Source organism: Sciurus carolinensis, chromosome 1, assembly GCF_902686445.1.
Source record: "Sciurus carolinensis chromosome 1, mSciCar1.2, whole genome shotgun sequence".
Taxonomy (NCBI): Eukaryota; Metazoa; Chordata; class Mammalia; order Rodentia; family Sciuridae; genus Sciurus; species Sciurus carolinensis.
In genome coordinates, this window is record NC_062213.1 from 129,541,307 (window position 1) to 129,555,832 (window position 14,526).

Here is a 14,526-nt window from a genome sequence, read left to right on the forward strand (position 1 = left end):
TCTATTTTGAAATAATGTTGCTAAATTGTCCAGGCTGAGCTCAAACTTTCAGTCTTTCTCCCACAACCTCTTTTGTGTGGCTGGATTTGCAGGTGTGCATCACTGTGCCTGTCTAAAAAACGGTATATTTGGGGCTAGGGTTGTATTGTAGCTCAGTGGAACACTTGCCTGGCACGTGTGAGGCACTAGATTCAATCCTTAGCACCACATAAATATAAACAAACAAAATAAAGGTATTGTGCCCATCTACTACAACTTAAAAAAAAAATTTTTTTTTAACTTTTTTTAAAGCCAAGGTGTGGTGGTACACATCTGTAATTCCTGCAGCTCAGGACACTAAGACAGGAGGATCACCAGTTCATGGCCAAGCCTGTGCAACTTAGTGAGACCCTGTCTCAAATTTTTTAAAACAGTGTGAGGCTGAGGATATATAGCTCAGAGGTACATACCTGCCTAGCATGCAAGAGGCCCTGGGTCTAATATCCAGCACTACCAAAAAAAAAAAAAAAAAAAAAAAAAGAAAGAAAATAAAGGGGTATGTGTGTGTGTGTGTGTGTGTGTGTGTGTGTGTGTGTGTGTTAAGGTTTTTGCTTTTTGAGACAGGGTCTCACCAAGTAGCTTAGGGCTTTGCAAAATTGCTGAGGCTGGCCTTGAAATTGTGATGCTTGTGTCTCAGACTCCCAAAGCACTGCAATTATAGGGTATATGCCACCACTCCTGGCCAATGGGTATAGGCTTAACTTCTGCTTGCTATTTAAAAAAAAAAAAAAGTCCTAAGTATGTACAAGGCCCTGGGTTCAATCCCTAGCATATAACCTCCCCCAATTTTTTTTTTTTTTAACAAGCTTCAAGATATTCAGAAAGTTTCAACATTATTTTTCTTTTTAGTGCATAATGGTTGAATACCCTTGGTAAAACAAAACAACAAAATATAAACTAGTTTTAATTGTCTAGCCCAGGTTATACAGATAAGCACTAAATACCAAAGAATATCCAGAAGGGAACCAGTGGCAGCTATCAGGCATGTGCAGACTCTCTTAAAATGTTTCAAGATCAATAATTGCTCCTCCAAAACATAACTATCCATTTGCTATAGTTTCATAACTTGTGCAGGGTGCATAACCTTAATGTGAAAGCTGCTCATGTAATACCTAAGGAAACATAGAAAGAATAATTAAATAAGAAACAAAATCTTTGTCAGATAGGGTTAAACTTCAGAAGGACACAAACCATTATAAGATTTGTTTCCCCCTCCACATAAACCAATTTTTGCCCATTTGAGGCTAATATATCACACCCCCCACATTCTGGATATGTCATAGGGTGAGAAAAAAGCAGTTCAACATCTTTTAGTAAATACAAGGGGAAAAAAAGTAGACTAGCGATTTTGAACACCATGTATTTTTTGTTTTATCCAAAAGTATTTTATATCATTTGTGAAGGTTTTATTGGTTTAAAATCACATTTCTTGAAGATGTTGGACAAACATGGCATTACTAAGTATTCAGTTTCTCTACTCACTTCTTTATGAGAAAATGTAAGGGAAGCTAGCATACAGGGATTTTGTTGGGTAGAAATGAGGGAAGAGGAAAAAAAGTGTGCTGGAGAGTTTGTAACCTTATTCCACTTTTAAATATAAAGATAGCATATTTTGATCAAGCTATTACTCTAAGACATTTTGATATTATAACTTAAAAATTAGAAATATGGTGCACACCTGTTATATCAGTGGTTGGGAGGCTAAGGCAGGAGGATTGCTGATTCAAAGCCAGCCTCAGCAACTTAGTGAGACCCTGTCTCTAAGTAAAAATATAAAAAAGCGCTTGGGATATGGCTCAGTCATTAGCACCCCAAATTCAATTCCTACTACCAAAAAAAAAAAAAAAAAGAGTTAGAAATAGTCATGTGCAGTGGTGCATGCCAGTAATCCCAGTGACTCAGGAGGCTGAGACTGGAGGAGTACTAGTTCAAAGTCAGGCCCAGTAACTTAGAAAGGCCCTAGGTAACTTAGCAAAATGTTGTGTCAAAAAATAAGGGTTGGGGAATGTGGTTTGTTAACCGCCCCTGAATTCAAACCCCAGTACCACGCCCCACCCCCCCAAAAAAAAACAAGGGGGGGGGGAAGAGGGGAGAGGAGGAGGAGGAGGAGGAGGGAAGAAGGAAAAAAGAAGGAAGAAAGAAGAAGGAGAAGAAGGAGGAGGAGGAGGAGGGAGGAAGAAGGAGGGAGGAAGAGGAAGAAGAGTAAGAGGAAGAAGAGGAGGAAGAGGAAGAAGAGGAAGAAGAAGAAACTGTATCTGCTCCCATATTATTGTTAGAGTCAGTTTGCTTAACACATCATCTCCCAAATCCAAATTTACAGGCAGACATTTGGTTTCCTAACTGCTACCAATTAGAAAACCACCTATGATCAGACACAAGTTTTTACTTTACATTTAACTATCAAGTTTTAATTCTCCTGAGGAAAAAGTATGACTAATTAATTACCATAGAAGACACTAAAGAGGACTCTGGGAGTGTTGTCCTCAAATATAATTAAGAAGGGAAATTTCCCCCCACCACACAGGCCTTTTTTAAAAACCAGTACCCAATATTGCCTGGACATCTTCCTTTGTCATCATATCATAATTTAAACAACTAGCACGACATGAAAAAACAGTTTGCTAGAACTAAGTCAGATCACCTTCCAACTAAAATTTAATTGTACTAGTAGAAACCTGATAAATTGGTCCAAAACAGAATTCTAACCCCAATGTTGATAAATAGAAATTTTCCAAATATATACAATAGAAACAAAATATAAATACACATTAACTTGCAAAAAAAAAAAAAAAAAAATGGGAATGGGATGTCCTCAACTCTCACACATAACTGAATACTTGCTTCCACTAAACATTTACTAACAAAATGACTATAGCAATACCTGACTTTATCATCCCCACATTATAATTTACAGAATAATTCTGATCACTCATATTGTGCTCTAGTCTGGTCATTGAAGAGTCTAAGAATCCATGTTTATCACTTAATACCACAGTACTTATTAAAATGTATTTATTTTGAATTTAAATGGTATTAAAATGAATAAAATATTATTTTTATATGTTTCTATAGTCTTAAGGACAAAGCTTTTTAGATAAAATAGGACACATGAACCCTGACACCTTCTATGTAAGCAAACAGAAAAGAAATAGTTGGGAAGACGGAACTTTTTTTGAAGTTTGAGGACAAGGTAGAGACATATTGTCTTTCAAATATAAGCAGGGAAGCTGGTTAAGTATCTTATTTTTTAAAAAAGACCATTTAAGATGAACATGCAATAATTACTAATATCACATGGGGGGCAAGAAGAAAACAAAAGCAAAGTTTCATAAAGATTAATTCAAGTAAATGTATCTGCAGTGGAATAAGAAAATCCTTACCTCCCTAGTTAAATAAAAGTAGTCAACTTTGCACTAGTGTGTATTTTCAAGCAAATACAGAAGCAAAACTCATTAGCTCTTTAAAAAATACACACATTTAATGTTGGTCTGTTTTAATTCTAAGTAAAGCAATTCCAAAAATACAAACTGAACATCAGAGCCATGTGAACCACCATGATAAAATAAAACAGACATTCACAATAATTACGACTAAAGACAGTTCAGCTTGATAAATCGTCTTCCAAGTATGTTAAAGAAAGAGTTACTAAAAATACTGCTGGTGTTCAGTTAGAATTCAAGGACTTTGGGGAAAATGAAGTAATATGATACAGGTGGAGTGAATAAGGTTACACGGGATTTACATTTTCCATTACCCCTAGACATAAACAAACATTCAAAAATCAACACAAACTCTGTGTGTTATTCAAAATATTGCAGCTGCAGGAAAGGCAACTTTAAATTAATAGCTAGGGGGAAATCAAGTTTTGGTGGAGGTAAACAGAAGTGACAGTTTTTAATTTGCACTTTCGTAAAGCTCATTTATACCTGGTCAACCAGGAACCAAATGCAGGACAACGAAGTTCTCTGCTTCTTTTGGCTATAATGTGACGAGAAAAAGTCATCTTTTGAAGATGTTTAAAGAAATAAAGCAACTTTCTTTACAAACAGTCAAATAATCAATTAATGGAATAAATAAGTACTAACCCACATTTTTACCACTCTGTCATCACTACACTTTATATATTTTTCATTTTGGTGGCAAATTCCCCAATTATTAGTCTAAAATTCACCAACCATTTTTAAAAGCAAAATGAATAGCCACCAAAATAAGAATATTCTTCTGTTTACTCTTTGGCTAAGAAAGAAAACAAAACAAAACAAAAAGAAACAGAAGACAACTCTAACACTGGTGATAAAAGAAACTGTTTTCTTTTTTTTACATGTAAAATAAAGTTATCAATTTAAATCTTGGTACATTTTATAAAAACAAGAGGTAATGTTGTAAAAAAAAACAGCAGTAGCCTTAACTGGCAACTTACTGTTTGTTAACCCTGTGCAATAAAATACTTTGTTCATACTACACTTATTCAAACATGACTAACAGTTACTACAGACATTTCAGGAATCTTCACGGGACTCCTACAGACTTACTGTTAAAACTGAGAGACATTTACAATCATAATGTGCCATGAAAACTTGAAAACGTTACTTATAAAAGGAGATGCTGATATTATTTGAATTTGTTTTAGGTATTGAACAGCTGAGTTACAAGGACTGAAAGTGAAAAGCATTCTAAAAGCCCATGAACACTGTTGTTCACACCCTTCTTCAGTACACACTAAACTTGTTTGACACATTTTTCTTCATACATAGCAAGCAACAGCACCCAATAAAAGCCTGAGAAGAAATGCTGCTGTGTAAATACTGCAACTATTCCTGAAATAAAGAATTATGGGATATATACTCCAAAGCTGCCCATTCCCATAATTTGTATTGCATAGGTCACATATTCACACACATATATATACACACATGTGTATATATATGTACATGCAAAGAATATATTAAGACGACAATGAAGTCTAGTCACAGAGCAATTTACAGGCTCAATATATTTTTTTTTACACTTTGCTTGAAAGAAAATTTCAATATTTTACAGTCTTTCAGTAGGCATTATATACACTGCACTTTATGAAATCTAAAAGGTATTGAAATAAATTTCTTCCAACATTTTGGTAACAAAACAGACAATGTTTCTCCAAAGTCTTGTGCTATCTACATGATCTGTTTGCTCTGATAACCACTAATCACAAAAACTGACTCAATGGAATAATTAGAAAAATTATCTAACACCATGCATGGGTTTGAATCAATTTTAATATCCTATCCTAAAAACATTCTACAAATCTTAAGATTTAAAAAATTAAGTCTCTGTTTTGATTTGTAAAAGATATCTTTTTATGACAATATCCATAACATTGACAAGTACATGTTAAGGCTAGTATCATCTTCTTTTGTGATTTTGTTGTTGTTGTTCTTGCTGTTTTAAGAAAGAGTAAAAGCCAGACTTCTTTAGGGCTTTGAACTGTACCTACATAAAATGAGAGTGCAGTGAACATAATGTTCAGTCCTACAGTCAGGATGCAGTTGCTCCTTCCCATTCCACAAGATACTGCACCTTTCCATCGAGTGTCACCCGACGAGCCAAAACTCGGTATTTTTCGCCACATGCTATTCTACCTGCAGCACCAAAATAACTAGTAATGGAGTTTTTCAGATGATTAAGTTGTAACTCCTGATCTGCTAAGTTATTCAGAATCTCTGTGTTGAGTTCCTCAAATTGATAATCTTCTTTGCCTTCATCATCTTTTACAATTTCTGAGTTCTGAGTCTGGAGTGCTCGTCTCGGAAGACGACCTCTTCTTCTCCGCAAATGTGGTATTGCAGCAGGCCAAGATCTTCCTGTGCGAGTTCTTTTTCTGGAGTCAGATAATCTATGGAACAGAAAAAGCCAAAATTGTCCAAGTTTTTAAAGCATCCTCTGCCTACAGATGTTCTCTGGTTTTGGAGGTCACTCAACTCTAAGTACACACCTTTGCTGACACAAAAATCAGTCAAACTAAAGCAATATATGCTATGTAAATGACTTATCACTTCGTTTTCCTTACTTTAAAGTCCATCACCATTGTATAGTGTTTCTTCCCTAACTAGGTACTATTAAGTTTTCAAAAACAAAAAAGGCAAATTTTAAGCTAGGAGTTCAATGAGGCAAATTCTTACCAAAAGGCCTTAAGTCATATTTTCAAATAACTTATCATCCAAAAAAATAGGCAAATACAAAAATCATTCATTCATTCATTTATTCATTCACTGCAACAAATACTGAATAACTATCAACTACATATAAGACCTTGTTCCATGTGCTTCAATAATAAAATCAGAATAAACATTTTAGTGAATTAAGTGAAGGGGTTAAACTAGAAGATCTCTGAGAGCCTCTTCAAAGAAAGCAAGCAACTGTTTTTTATGATCTTAAAACAAAAGAATAGGGCTGGGGAGATAGCTCAGTCAGTAGAGTGCTTGCCTTGCATGCACAAGGCCCTGGGTTCAATCCCCAGCACCGCAAAAAAAAAAAAAAAAAAAAAAAGAATATAGCATGACGGCTAAATACAAAGACTTTACAATTATATTTCTTAACCCAGCTCATGTTATACATGTTAACACTGGACTTATCATTTGACACCCTCAACTGTTTCCTGAACTATAAAATAGAAATAAGAGGACCTATAACTCAAAAAATTATTTGAAGAATTAAATAAAGGGCAAAAAAACACCTCACATTATCACATTTTAACTCCTGAACTCAGAATTTTACATTATTTAAAGAGCAGTTTTTAAATTGTGAACAAAATTTAAAGAATGTATAAAACTTGAAAAAAAAAGTGATTCTGACCCCAAGTAGACTACACTTTTCTTACCTGACATGATGTTTTAGAAAAATGTGTCCTTCTAAAGAGATGGGTTAAATAAAATTTTTAAAAAGGGGACTGCTATTTTTAATTCCAAATTTAAAATCCTTTAACTGACAAAGACTTATCAGTATCTGATAAATCAGATGCCTGATTCAAACTTACTTTAAAAAAAATCAGTAAGATGCTTTTTTAATAGCAACATTGAAAAGCCCAAGAAAAAGGGCAGTCTCTAAATCCTCTAATCTAAATACCTCTTCTCTGTCCATACAACAAATTTCCTAACAACTTTGAAAAATTTAATGTTTGTTCTCTGAAAAGCAAAAATATTCAGATGAATTAACTTGTAGAATCCACATATGAACTGCCTCTCAAAGAGCTGAAAGACAGACATTATCAACTTCAATAGCTAAAAAATTATTCAATCATCACTTTACAAAAAAAAAAAAAAAAAAATACATTAGAAAATTAGCAAAGAATAAAAGCATAAAATGGCTACCCATAATGCCTGGAAATGCTAGACGAGGTAGTTTCTTTTGCACTGGAAGCACCCGTGAAATCCACATCTGAGGTATTAGAAGAATGTGCAGGTCCCTCAGTTCTCCTGAGACAAAAGAATTTAAATGATATAACGACTATATTACATAACAATAGAAATACTAATCCCCTCCCCAACTTTCTTTCCCTAGGAAAGAAGAAAATACTTTCTATTTACCCTATAGAACAAGGTAAATCCAAGGTAGGACTCTCTGAAACTGATTCCTTATCCTGGAAAAGAAAAATTACAGACTTAAAGCACAATTCTATAGTAAGCAGAAACATTTAACGTCTTACTAGTAATTTCATTCTTTTTTCCTTTCTGAGAACATACATCAAAATAAACTCTTACCAAAGGTGGCTCAGCAGTTTTCTGAATCATCTTTCTTGTGTATGGTCCAGGAGGACGACCTACAGATTTTTTCTTTCCTTTTTTTTCTATTCCATTGCTTACTTCTCTGAAACAGAAAACCATTATGTTTTTAATCTCCGCATAAGGAAAACCAAAAGAAAATGGTTTTACATTATTTAAATATATACACATTCTACTTTTAATGTTAACAAACACCACATTAAATGTAAGCTGGATCTACAAGTTTAGTCAAGGGCATAGATAATACATTCTAATTTTAAACAAATATTTCTTGACTTGAGATTATGAAAGATTTACAGTAAGAAAGGTTTAAAGAAAAAAATGTTGTCTTCAATTCTGGAATATACATACCACCCAAAGACTTAAAAAACAACCATCAAATAACCATATTGTATAAAAGGTATTTTGAAAGTTTTTAAAGGTTTAATTAATTGGCTTAGGTTGTTTCTAATTGAGGCAATTTTTGAGAAGTTACTTCTAAATATGACTGAAATTAGTAGTTAACCTTATGGAAATAACTATGTTAAAATTATAGTAACTATCAATACAGATCTATTTTTTTTTCCTTGAATGACACTTTCAGAAAGAGAATGAAGCCAAGGGTGGCAAATGTAAAGGACGAAGTATAAAAGAATTCTTCACTGAATGGCATGAATGGCATAGGGCAAACTTAAGACTTAGAAAATCATTATTTAAAGATAAAGCCAAAGGCAAGAACACTTCTAACAGAAGAAAAAAAAAAAAAAAAAAAAAAAAGAAATAAATAGCAAGATACAGAACACATCTTTTATTTATTTACTTAACAAAGAATAGCTTATGGAAAGAAGATATTAGATGATAGAAATACAGAGATGTTCCCCATGCAAAGGGGCTTATAATATAATTAGAAGTTACATTTATTTAAGCATGCTAATCAAATGGGGTGCTATGGGGAGGAAAACCCTATCCCACAAGATGCCAAACTAAGGTCAGGGAATAGACATGAGGAAGGAGAAAGTGGGGGGAAAAGAACAAAGCAGAACTAGATATAATCAAAAGTCTCAAGGATAAAACTGATGGGATTTTTTTAGAAAAAGATAACATTTATAAAGGATCACTGTACTGAAGAAAACACTCTCCTACTAAAAGGATGAATTCATACACAGAGTCCAGAAGGAACTGAGGATACCTTCAAAGAAAGTTAAACCCTTATCTGAGAGCATCAAATGATCTGACAAACAGCTATTGATGGAGCATCCTATCAAAATCACAGCAATGAGGAAGAAAGTTTGTGGATTATTTTTCCTAATTCGTAAATGGACAACTACTAGAAGAAAAATATTAAAGTAAAGGAGTTTGAAAGTGATAAGAATCATAAGTACTTTTTTTCCTACATGAAACCTTACAATCTTATCTACTTTATTACAAACTTCAAATTACTATGATGAATTGTCAACATTTTGTAAATACATTTTCTTACTCTCCAAGATGACTATTTCATACCTTTTATTTACTCTTTAGGTTTTCCTTTCTGTATAACCCTCTGAGCTATTTTTTTTTTTTTTTGCTTCATATTCCACTGAGAAAACAGAAGCTACCAGATTTTAGCCATCTTCCAACTTTCCAATGTGTAATACAACCAGCATCTATCTATACTCATCTTCTTTTTCATCACATTTCAACAGAAAGGTGTTTCTCCTCCTATCAAAAGCCATTCTCACATTGAGGCTCTAGATCCCTTTCTCAAAGGTGCTACAGTATCTTCAATTAGCTCCACTCTCTCCTACACCAATATCCTCTTCTCCACTGGATCATTCCTATTAGTGCACAAAAAGAGATTCTAATTATCTCCCATCAATGAAAAAAAAAAAAAAAAAACATGTACTATTCCCATCCCTCCCCTCTTCAGCTGCTCTTCCATTTGTCTACTTCAGATCACAATAAAAATTGCCTGAGCCTTAATGACACTTACCCTTTCCACTTTCCCCCTGTCATTCAGAACTCTTAGTTCCCTTCCCCAATGTCCTTTATTATTATTATTATTCTGAATCTTCCTATGTTCCTCACGTGTAGAAGCCCAGTTTTGACATGTGAATTTGGAAGTGCTGTAATCAGTAACACTTCAACCCATTCCAAACTGGCTTTTAACTTTACTACTCCAAATAAATTGTTTTTGGTAAGAAATGTTATTCAATAAGCATTTTTCTCTCATCCCAATCCACCTCTCACCATTATCCAATACAGCTTAATATATAAATCTTTCTTGAAACACTCCCCTTCTTTCAGCTTTTATAACACTGAACTTTTCTGGTTTCCTCCAAACTCACTTTGTCTGCTTTGCTCATTTTACCTCTTCCAAATTTATAAGTGATACCACTATTCTGAGTCACATTCTCTTCTCTTACTTGTTTCCTAATTTCGTTCATTGTCATGGCTTTATAAATCAGGTTCCAAATTTATACCATCTGCCCTATAAGCTCCTGAATTGCCTAATCCAACTGCCTAAATCTCGCACTACCACTTAAATGTCCTTCATAAGAATTTCACTCAATGAGTGTGAAACAGGAAAGTTCTTCATTTACTTTGCCAAAATAATGTTTTTCTATATCCTGTTAACAGACAGCACAACCCATCATTGCTCAATCCAGAAATCTAGGCATCATTTAACTTGATTCGTACCTTTCATGAAATTAATTAATTAGTAAGTCCAATCAATTTTGTCTTGAAAAGAGATCTCGAATCTTTTCTCTCCATTTGTTACCAACTATTCCTGCATAAGCAAACCACCACCTATTTCTTGCCCAAACAACTCTTGCTTGTTTTACCTCTGCACTAAGCATTCGCAAAAGAGAAACCAAAGAAATTGTGATAATTAAATCTGTTTACATTCCCTAAGTGGCTCTTCAGTATTCTTAGAAAATAACCCAAAGTCTTTATGAGACTTAAAAGACCTTACCCTACATGATGAAGACCCACCCAATCTTCCCAACATCTAATACAACTCCCTAGTAATGCCATACTAGTCTTTTGTGAGTTCCTAGAATGTGTCACAGCCTTTATGCTTGTTATAGAGTACATTTCCCTTTATTCTTCATATTGTTAGGTCATTCTTATTCTTTTTTCCCCATTCTTATTCTTTAAGTCTAAACCTAAATATTGTCTTAGTCTTTCCTTAAATCTCCCTTTAAAAGTACAAAGTCCCCATTTCTACTGATCCTACCAAAGTTTAAAACAGTAGTATGCTATTTTCTTTAAATGGCACTAGCATGATCAGTAATATTTTACTTATTTATTACCTTTCTTCCCCACTACAATGTAAAGCCCACCAAGGCAAAAGAAAAATCTGTCTTGTCATGTATCCCCAGGACTTATATAATAAGGCATTTGGTAAATGGTCCGAATGAATGAATGAATAAAAAATAAATGAACAAACAAATGAATAGGCCAGTAATGTAAGCTGTTTGCTAACAAAATAGGGTCTATTCCTTGAGGCTAAAGGTCTAAAATAAACAAACATACATATATCTAGCATCAACTCTTCATACCTTGTCTAAGAAAGAAATTATGGACAGGAAAAAAAAAAAAAAAAATCAAGGTAACTGCCACTTGTACTTTCAAATATACTAATGAAACTAAATAACATACATTTTTAGTTACATATAAGCTAAAGAGAAAAACTAAGCCACAGATCAACTTTTACCTTGAATCAGATATAGGTTTGGATGCCTTTCTGCCTTTAATTTTAAATTCATGGGATGTTCCTTCAGGTTCTTTCTCTGCTTTGAAAGCCACATTTGGTGGCACAGGAGGAACACGAATTCGCAACCCAAACAAATGCTTCTTCTTCTTTATTTCTTTCCCAGACATAAACCTAAATTTTTAAAAAATTAACTAAAATTTTAAAAACTGAACACATATACATGGCAGACCCTAGCTCTTTAATTTTCAGATATAAGGTCCTCATACACAAAAGCCCACCCAATACTACAAAACTCCTTCTTTCCCCTTGCTTTCCCTGATACCTGTCTGCCTCAGAGCCAGTCCACAAAAGGATATCATGGGAGAAGGGACAGAAGGGAGAAAAGAAAATGTTCACTTTTCTTTTTAAAACATGGTATGTAGGGCAGGCATGGTGGAGCACACCTGAGTCCCAGTACTTAGGAGGCTGAAATGGGAAGATCACTTGAACCCAGGATTTCAACATTAAATGGGGCAACACAGTGAGACTCCATCTCAAAGTAAAAAGAAAAAGAAAGGGAGAGGGGAGTGTCTAAGTTCTTAAAGCAAGGAAGAGGAACACAAAATGGTATCTTTTTTGGCCCAATATATTTTTCCATATTTTAGTGTCATCTCCTAGGGGAAAAAAAAAATCTCAAAATGTTTAGGAAAAGAAGAATTCTATTTCAGAATAAATTGTGAAGAGAGGAAATTTGATCAGGAATAATAGCTGAGGACATTGGAAAAGAAAGTGGGAGACCAACTCTAAAGGTCCCCAAAATAAAAGGAATATCTATAAGTGTCCCACATCTTACGTCAGAAATAACTTAGAGCAGAGAAGTATTTGTTCTTTTAAGTGGAATGTGGACTTGGGTCTCTGAAAAACATGCTTCCTTTCCTTTAGTTTTGGGTGGTCCCTATTTCCAAATACTACCTCAAACCTCCCTGGCTACAAGAATCTCTACCAATTGTTGAGAATGTTCTTCCACTTTTATGTAAGAATGAGAAGCCCCCATTTCTACCTTAACAAGAAAAGATGTGTTTCTGGCACCCTAAGTTGGAATTCAGAATTCACTGTCCCAAAGAATATTTTTACCAGCACAACAAATGCTTAGATACCTTATGGCTTTTCAGCTAAAGATCTAGCCACCAATAATTAAAACATTATTTAATGAGGAAATGCTGTCAAGTTTAAAACAGCAACTTTTAAGAAACAAAAATTTTATAATGTTATTCAATAGTTTGAGTCAGCATACACATTTATAAAATTCCTAAGGCATTTTGAAAATATTTTCAAGAAAGGTACACAGGCTGGTTTTTACAAAGGAAGGTGATCTATACAAGAATATATCACATAATGTCAATTATTATAGACCACTCATACCAGTTATACTACTTTTCTATAAGTAATTCTAAAACCATAGACCTCAACCTTTTAAAAACCTTATATTATCTATAAAATCTTCCCCTACATTTTGCTTATTCTCACCAGCTAACAAGATTTTATTTACTTTCAGTAGACTGCATTGTGGAAGTAAGCTATTACTGAATATGCTTTTTCAACAGAATGGACCACATTCCCCCTGAAGATACTGACATGCCTCCCACCTACCATTTCCAAAAGAAGGATTACTGTTCTCCAACCCTCAGGAATCCCTGCTTTACTCTTGAACAAGAGAGACTTAGGACATTAAAAAGTTTTAAATGATATGTACTTATTCTATATACCAATCCCACAAGTCTTAAACAATGCCATAATTCCTTATACTTACTAACTGTCTCCCTCATAGGGTTACGTAAAATAAATCAACTTACATGGTCTTGTAATCATTTAATGCCTCCAGAACATGCTCATATCTTTCAGATTTTGGTGTGTCTGCCAGCTGTGAAGTATCAAGAAACAATTTAACGCACTACAATTTCATCAGTTAGTAAAATACAGGTGCTAGATAGAGGCAATATGATGCAGAGGAAAAATATACTGACTGGTAGTCAGAAGGTCTAAATTCTAATTGCGGTGCTGACTTGTGTGACCTACTCAGGGCCATTTAATCTATCCAGGCTTATTTTCTCAACTACAAAGAGTAGAGTTTAAAACCCTGTGTTAATTATTAGTTCATTATATGGATCAAATGATGTCTGTGAAAGAACTGTAAACTATGAACACTAATAAAAATGGGACCTTGGTATTAGTTATCATTTTTTAAAATTCTATAACCTGGAGAAATAATACATGAGAATTATTTTAATATATACCATGAAAGCTCCTAACATATCAATAGAAAGGGGTCTAAAAAGTAATGAGAAACATTTCATTTCCTAATACCTCTAATATGATCATAAGTAACATACTTGAAAAAATAATGTGAAACTGGGGGGTTTTATTTTCATAACAATTGTAGACTTTAGCTGGCCTTAAATGGCTCAGCAATTTTCCATCATACACCATTTTAACTAAATATTCAATTCTAGAAAATATTCTATATTGTTCCAATAAGGATTTCTCCAAGAGACCTTCCCACCTCTTCTTCAAAGTTTAAAAACTGAAACCTATTAACAAAAAAATGTTAAGTTATAAACAAAGTACCACAGTTGGCAGTTAAAACTATATATAGCCAGTGTGTTTTTTACCAGCTGAAACTCCCAAACCTCAGAATTGTTTTAAATGAAAGAGCAAATAAATCTGTCTAAAAGAATACTGGAGTTAGACTTAGAAACCATTTACTCCAACTCTTTTACAGATGAGTCAATAAGTATTAAGTTTAAAAAGAAAACTGTTCAAATTCCCCTGGCTAGCTAGGGAGAAAGCTAAAGCCTCAACCCAAGTGACTTGCAAGTCCATTCTTTCAACACTGACTGAAATCCCACTATATGCCACTCTGATTGATGCTGAAACAAAAAAAAATACATGAGTGGCTCAGATCATCATGCTGTATGATAACACCTCCTCCTATTATAATTTATGATAGAGGATTTCTTTCCTTTTTCTTCAGTGCTGAGGACTGAACTCAGGCCCAACACATGCTAATAA

At 34.0% G+C, this 14,526-nt stretch overlaps 1 protein-coding gene across 6 annotated transcripts in view; it reads right to left on the reverse strand.

Moving 5' to 3' along the window:
• Nucleotides 1-3,496: 3,496 nt before the first annotated feature.
• The window catches only part of Mtf2 (metal response element binding transcription factor 2), a 56,479-nt gene continuing 45,449 nt past the window's right edge, over nucleotides 3,497-14,526 (reverse strand). For 5 of the 6 annotated variants that reach the window (XM_047555108.1, XM_047555117.1, XM_047555091.1 and 2 more), the window contains 6 exons: nucleotides 13,311-13,378; nucleotides 11,479-11,649; nucleotides 7,779-7,884; nucleotides 7,605-7,657; nucleotides 7,389-7,493; nucleotides 3,497-5,914 (listed from right to left, as the gene is read on the reverse strand). In XM_047555108.1, coding sequence (XP_047411064.1) covers nucleotides 5,557-5,914; nucleotides 7,389-7,493; nucleotides 7,605-7,657; nucleotides 7,779-7,884; nucleotides 11,479-11,649; nucleotides 13,311-13,378 — 861 coding nt within the window. In that variant the 3' untranslated portion in view covers nucleotides 3,497-5,556. The remainder of the gene's footprint in view (nucleotides 5,915-7,388; nucleotides 7,494-7,604; nucleotides 7,658-7,778; nucleotides 7,885-11,478; nucleotides 11,650-13,310; nucleotides 13,379-14,526) is intronic. The other variant, XM_047555100.1, reaches the window with a different exon arrangement.